Source organism: Cottoperca gobio, chromosome 22 (assembly GCF_900634415.1).
Source record: "Cottoperca gobio chromosome 22, fCotGob3.1, whole genome shotgun sequence".
In the NCBI taxonomy this organism is placed as follows: domain Eukaryota; kingdom Metazoa; phylum Chordata; class Actinopteri; order Perciformes; family Bovichtidae; genus Cottoperca; species Cottoperca gobio.
This window is the reverse complement of record NC_041376.1, coordinates 1463324-1470261: the sequence shown is the minus strand read 5'-3', so window position 1 is coordinate 1470261 and position 6938 is coordinate 1463324. Positions and strand designations below refer to the sequence as shown.

Below are 6938 nucleotides of genomic sequence, written 5' to 3'. Positions count from 1 at the left end.
AGCCATTCTGCATCATGTTTACAATTTTCTGTGGTATTGCTGATATTACAAAGAAATCAGTACTTCCTCCACTACCTGGCATAAAAGTAAAGCTACATCAAGCAGCCGGTTATAAAAGAAATTGAATAAACGTATTTTACCCAAATGTCAACTTCAAAACACTGCAAGTTGTCAGAAAGATATGAAAAATGTGTATTTAATAGGGACAATGCAGTAAGAAAGTTTGTAATGACGTTCACAAAAAAAGTACAGTTGTTCTTGCAATGTAACATTACAAGTGACCAACAGAGAGAAACCGATAGAATTACAGTGTAATGTTGTCTCATTTTAAATCCCCATTGCTGAACATATTATTGTATGCTATACAAAAACATGACAGGCACTTCATTCAAGATCAATTTACTGTATAAACGACGTTCAGATAAATCATGTGGTAACTGACAGCTGGAAAACTGTCAATTGAATTTCCAAATATGTTGGGGTCAAATCGACAGATACAACAAATAAATGACATTTAAATGGGACGGATAAGCATTAAATGAAATGATGGGACAATAACACACACTTCAGAGACACAAAGTTGAATATTTTTCAAGTTCTACCTTGCTAAATGACTTTTGAAAAACAAAAAGCTTCAGGAAACCTGACCCAAGACATACAATCAATCCAAAACATTAAATATTTAAGTACGTACATACTGAAGAAGAAAATGGTTTAGTGTCACAGGACGTAAAACCTCCATTGGAGGGATGCATCAACTTTTTATTTATTTTATTAAATCTGGGGGGGATTCAGGGATATAATGCCCTAATTTTACCCCAACTTTTATATTTATAATCTTTTCAATTGCTCTGATTTCTCTCTACAAGGAGAGGGATGCAGTGGCTCAAGGGCACTTCAGCAGGAAAGAGGTTTGGGGTCAGAACAGACTTAAATTATCATTTATACTATACAGTGTAGTCTCACTAACCCAGAAACTGATTGTCCAGATTTCCTGATACCAGCACTGTTGCAAAAACACAGCTTGAAGTAATAACGTTGGCTTGAAACAATTGGATTCATAAAATCTTAAGATATCATTTGGGGAAAAAGTGTATAAATAATACACATTTTACAACAGTAACAGTTAATGTCTCCATTCAAGAATAAATCTCATGAAATTGTGAATTTGTAACAAATATGGTGTCAATAAAGAAAGACTAAAATGCAAGTTTAAATGTGGGTCAACACCCAGTGAGGGAAATCTGCTCGTTTCATTCACACCTTCATTTTAAATCCAATTCGTGACAATGAGTGATTCTCAAGGGTGATGAAACACGAATGATAAGTGGTCATTCTCAGTGCTTTGTTTCAGATTACTAAGAGTACCAGATGAATGGAGTACTAGCACGACAATATACTGCCCGACAGTCATGTGACAGCACACGGAAATCCTCAGCTGAAGAAGTTAGTGAGGCCTTTAAATGTTAGTGTTTGTTTATAGTTCAATCATCTAAAATCTAAAGATATCGTTCATGACTTTTATAAGATTAACCAGCGTTGTTTGATTTCCTGTTTGTTGTTATTTAGAACTACAGGTATGTAGCTTCTGGAAGATGAAGATTTCTTACATGTCTGTCTTATAGGATAGTAACCTTCATATATTTGGGTTTATAATCAGAAAAAAAGCTTTTGAAAGAAGTCGTCTTTGGACGAATGAATTTTGCTTTTTCACACCCATCACATAAACGCGTACCCTACAGTCCAACCATCCACCTGGTACCAAAGTAGGGAAAAATAAACCATAGAAAAAGTATTTAAAATATTTGCCCCAGGGCCTGATACCCGCTGAAGGGTGAGTGCAATTCACAAGACGATCTGATGCCGAGTTACTTTAAGTATTTAAGTATTTCAGGCAACCATGGTGAATTTCCACGAGATGTTTCAGAACAAATCAAGTCATTTCTGTGAGTGACAATGACTTTGCTGCATTCAACTTTGGTAAGGGCACAAAACAGACTTCTGTCCACTGACCAAAACAGAAGAATCATTCACCCATTTTACAAACCAGCTTGGTTTTTAAAAATATAATAATAGGACCTCCAAATATTTGACAACCTGCCTGTCACAACCAAAATGTACCAGTAACTGGCTGGTGGCTGGCATAACATCCCGCTGTGGAATTAGTTCTGGACAGTCTAAAGTGCTAACGGTCTTTGCAGCAGATTGACATGTGCTTCTTTGGATGTAGTGTGGACAGATTAGGACGGATGCAGAAGCTCCAACAGGGCTCCAACCGCTCCGAAGTAACCCTAAAACACAGGAAAGAAAATTCAGTTAGACATCATTAAGGACGTTAAAGCATGAAACTACATTTTTGGTCTCTGAGCTATTTACCACAGTGTTTCTCAAACTTTTCTTTAATAGTGTAAACCCTTTGAAATGTTTATTCAGTACCCCGACCAGCGTAAGCAAAGAAACGCATTCATACAGAGGCCCAATACAGCGCTGCGCCCTCAGGGTCTGATTTACTAAACAACAACCTGGTTTCATTTCAAATGTTTAGAATCCAATGTGTTCCCCCAATCGACAAACACGGATACCTCATGTTGCAGGAAGAGCGCCTTGAGCTGTCCTTTAGACCAGTAGTCCATGGCGTAGGCCAACAGCTTCATCGAGAGGGTGTTCACTCTCAGGAAGTTCCCCACAAACACAACTCTCTCGATGTTCTGTGTGATGAAAGAGAACAGGGATAAAATCATTTGGTTAATAGTCAAGTTTAATATATCAAACACAACTGACAAATGTTATCCATGTGACAAACTGTGAAATCTGTAGATGCAGTTACAACAGAAGATTTCAGCCAAGCAATTTGATTGGTCGAAGACTTTTCCTTCAATTCATTTTGTTTATTAAACCTAAAAAATAAAACTCTACACATGAATACATTAGTCTACTGATTAAAGCGGTGTATTTGAAACATGCTTACTTGACTGCTAAATAAAACATTTTAACCCCCAGTTGAACCACCCTTTGAGCGCTGACAGACGTGGATAATGCAGCGTACCTCCTCTACGCCTTCATAGCCCTGTACAATGCTGCTTGATCAAGATGTCACAAGGCAGCACCGTAAAGAGGCTGAACGCAAAGAGGAAATGACCAGCAGCGGCACTGGAGGGGAACACACGTTTTCCACAGGTTCATCCAAAGTAAGTCTTTTAAAGTTGTATCTCGACATTCATCCACCTTCTGCTCTCCAGTAGCCACAGCAGAGTCTAACCAGCCCTCCTGCTCCTCACCTCATTGAGTGCACACATCCTGGTGATGGAGCCGATGTTATTAGTGATGGTGACCAGTGTTGCTCTGGCCAGGTCCTCTTTGGACACCGACTCCCTCTTCTCTTTGGACATCATGTTGCCAAAACTATCAAATAAAAACACAAGCTATATTAGAGGAATACATATTTCAAAAGTCTGTTCAAATTCAGCAATTGTATGCATGAAATAGCCGACCCCAAATGCAAGATTCAGAGCAAATTCTTTAAAAAAATAAAATGACAGCTGTCACGATATCAGATTTCATGGTTAACGTGGCCAAAAGATATCTATAGAATATAAATAATAAGTAGAACAATAATGCCATCAGGCAAATTCATCTTTAACTTAGTTTATTATACGTTTAGTCTCTTTTTTGGTAAATTAATAATAACACTCACAAAGTGTAGAGAGGTGGCGAGTCTGTAACCCTAAATGTATAAAAAGAACAATCACACTAATGGATAGTGAAAAGGCGATATTATCATGTGTGTATTATTAACATGATATAAATAGTTTTTATTTTATTTTTATAAATATCACGGTTAATACCAGTTTTTTGCGACACCCCTATTTGGAAACTACACATATAGAAAACTAGCAGCCAGATGTTGGTACTCACTAGATATTCCATCTGTGCTTCAAATTGAAATCAAGACTTCTTGTTGTCACCCTGGTGAACTGAGTAAATTTAGCACTTCCCCATTTCATTAAAGCTGGGACTGTGTTTATGCTGGAATCCACTAAAAACAGGTTTAAAAATAATAAAAATAAAATAAAAGCTGCTGTAAACCGCACCTTGAGGCTACAGCCCAGCCTGGCAGCCCAAACCTCTCATAGTTGCCTCCATAGATGTCCCGGACCAGCTTGTCCACTCGGGTGCTCTCCCCTTCAGAAGCCATTTCTAGAGCTTCCTCGAAAGTAGAGCAGCCGGTCAGCAGGCAACACAGGCCCAGGAAGGTCCCACCGCCGAGGCTGGAAACACACAGATTAACAAAACACATTAGTATTCTAGAAATGTAAAGTACACCAGTCTGTGTAGGGATTGTAACGTCTCAATTAGAGTCTTAATCAAAAATCATTTAGTGTCAGTGTTACAGCAGCAAAGGGACAGTGCAGATGAAAGACACAATATAATAAGTAGGCTAACGTATTAAATAAAAAAGGCAAACACATGTGTAATAATATAAACTAAGTAAACAACGATAAATTAAGAGTAAGGACAAAAACGGTCATCTAGTGTTTTCTTTCTCAGCACAAAGGGTGTGGATTATGTGGAGGGAGAAATATTCATGAGTCCCTTTCAAAACCACCGACAGAGAAACCACATGTGAAAACAAACCAGTGGAGAGAGGAAGAGGAGGAGGAGGAGGAGGACATGTTTCAAAATTAAAACTAAACACAAATCAAACTAACAAAGATCCTTTTTGCTTCAACTCAAAACCCCCCCCCCCCCCCCACATGACTGGAGTGCACCCATCTGCATCACTGACACTTGGGGATAGTGACACTATATATAGCATCGCTGATAATTACCTGGTCCCTGTAACTCGTTTGTAGTTGCTCTCAGAGTAAACGGCCAGGATGCTGACCCCTGACCCTATGTTGACCAGCAGCAGAGGGTAGGGGTTCTCCAGTGTGTACGGCTTCTGGATGCAGCGATCTGGGTCAGTGGGGTTTTCAAAGTAGTAGCACTCTGAGGGTCCGCTGGACACCACCGAGTCGATGTACAACACCCCCCGAATCAAACAGTCCAGCTCATCCAGCTTGTGAAGCTGCAGGTCCGCCATCTTTTTGGTGAGAGGAATGAGAACACGGATAACATCACTGAGGGGATGTGGTCAGGACGAGAACACAGAGGAGGGGGGGAAAGCAGGGGGGTAAGAAAACAGGAACCTTCATTACAAGTCTATTGAAAAGTGTCTCACCAAAAAAAGAGCCAATTGTGCAATTGTACACTCCACAGTTTGATTATAAAACGCTTGAAGGAGCACTTGAAAGGACATTTAGTGCAACAATCTGGATTCATCTCATTATAGTCACTGTTTAATTTGTCCAAATGAATTAACTGATGTTTTTTCATGGTCCAGAAGGAAGAAATGATGTTAACAATGTGTCACAAAATCAATTTTCTTTATTTTTTTGGTAATCGCATGAGGATATCAACGCCCTTTGTGTCCTTATATCCAGTTGTAGTATACATCTTTAAAAGTAGATTTCAGCTGCTCTCCAATCCTGGCTGTTCTGTTACGATTACATGAATTCCCATCACATGCTATAAATATGTTATGACTTCACAATTCTCTCTCCTCTTCCCTTCCTGTCAATCCTTGCTGTCCAACCTCTAAAAGCAAACAGAAGAGAACAACTGCAGACCCACCGTGCGGAAATCAGCCTCAAACTTGTATGCCCCCCCTCCTGTGGCGCAGAGGGTGGTGTGGAGGCTGGAGAAGTGCTTGTTGCGGCCCATCTGCAGGAAAACCGGCAAATCATGCGTGGGGAAGCGGATGAAGTGCAGGTTGCCGGTCCTGCCACACAGCGTCAGGTCCTGCAGCTCCAGGTGCACGTCCCTGATGCCTGTTTTACCATAGGCGGTGTTGGAGGTTAGGTAGTGCCGGATGCTCTTCAGGTTCTCCACCTCTTCCTGCTCCTCCTCTGCTGTGATGTCTTTGGGCTCAAAGTACACCAGCTTCACCAGAGTGCCTCCAATGTCCATCCCAAACCAGGGAAATGCTGCATTATGTGAAATCAATGCAAAAAAAGAAGAACAATCTTTCACATTAATTCATCTTTTTTTAATTTATTTTTTACTTTGAATAACATAACAAGTTCAATATTTAAATGCTTAATGACAGTGGGGACAAATAGAGCTGAGGTCCTAATGTTGGCCGACATAAAGGCATCTTCATCCACAGAGGCAGAAGTACAGTGTGTACCACGAACGCCATCTTGTTGTAAAATAGACGCTGGCTATTTACTGCCACAACTCCTCATAGATATTACATTGTACTACCAATACCAAAATGATTGTGTCAGTCCTAGCTTCATCTCAGTACATTAAACAACCATTTACAATATATTTTGAAGAATGTTTATACATATCTTTTTCTCTCTTTATAAATCTGTATTTTCATTGAATTTTTGTGGGGAACGCCTTTTAATTGTTGTATACGTGCGACGATGCGTTTCCCAGTAAATACACTAAGCCCATGCTAGTAACGGTAACACCTACGCGGCCTTGTTTTCTTCACCGAGTCGCTCCGATGCCTCGCCGTCGAGTTGGAGGTCCGCCGGTCGGATGTGGCTCTTCCTGCGGGCGCGGCTGCCTCATTGTTGGGCTCGTTTCTGAAACAACCGGGCATCTCATTGTCGGACCGCGGCTGCTTCGTGGGCGTTTCGTCTTCGTCGATATTTTCATCGTCACGTTCGTGGCCATTGGACGCCATCGAAATGACTAAATCACTACATATATACTGCAATTTATGATAAATAAAACCATTGATTCTCAATGATTTATGTGGACAATGAAGTCTACGAGCTAGCTAATTAGCTAGCTAAGTAGCTGTGTCGTTATAACGGCCGGGGTACATGTCCTTTTTATGCTCGCTGTCAAGACTGGGGTGGGCGGGGTCAGTAGATGATTGA

General features: G+C 40.4%; 1 protein-coding gene across 2 annotated transcripts; it reads right to left on the bottom strand.

The window, feature by feature from the left end:
* Positions 1–168: 168 nt before the first annotated feature.
* Positions 169–6906, bottom strand: pank2 (pantothenate kinase 2). 2 transcript variants are annotated; one of them, XM_029461013.1, is made up of 7 exons: positions 6526–6906; positions 5674–6026; positions 4830–5083; positions 4092–4268; positions 3279–3402; positions 2583–2708; positions 169–2291 (listed from the first exon to the last, which is right to left on the bottom strand). In XM_029461013.1, exons 1-7 carry the CDS (start codon positions 6737–6739, stop codon positions 2241–2243), a joined length of 1299 nt encoding a protein of 432 aa, XP_029316873.1. In that variant the 5' UTR covers positions 6740–6906; the 3' UTR covers positions 169–2240. The 2 variants fall into 2 exon arrangements, with proteins under 2 accessions (XP_029316873.1, XP_029316874.1); XM_029461014.1 differs by lacking the exon at positions 6526–6906 and having other exon boundaries at positions 4830–5120; positions 5674–5937.
* Positions 6907–6938: the final 32 nt, after the last annotated feature.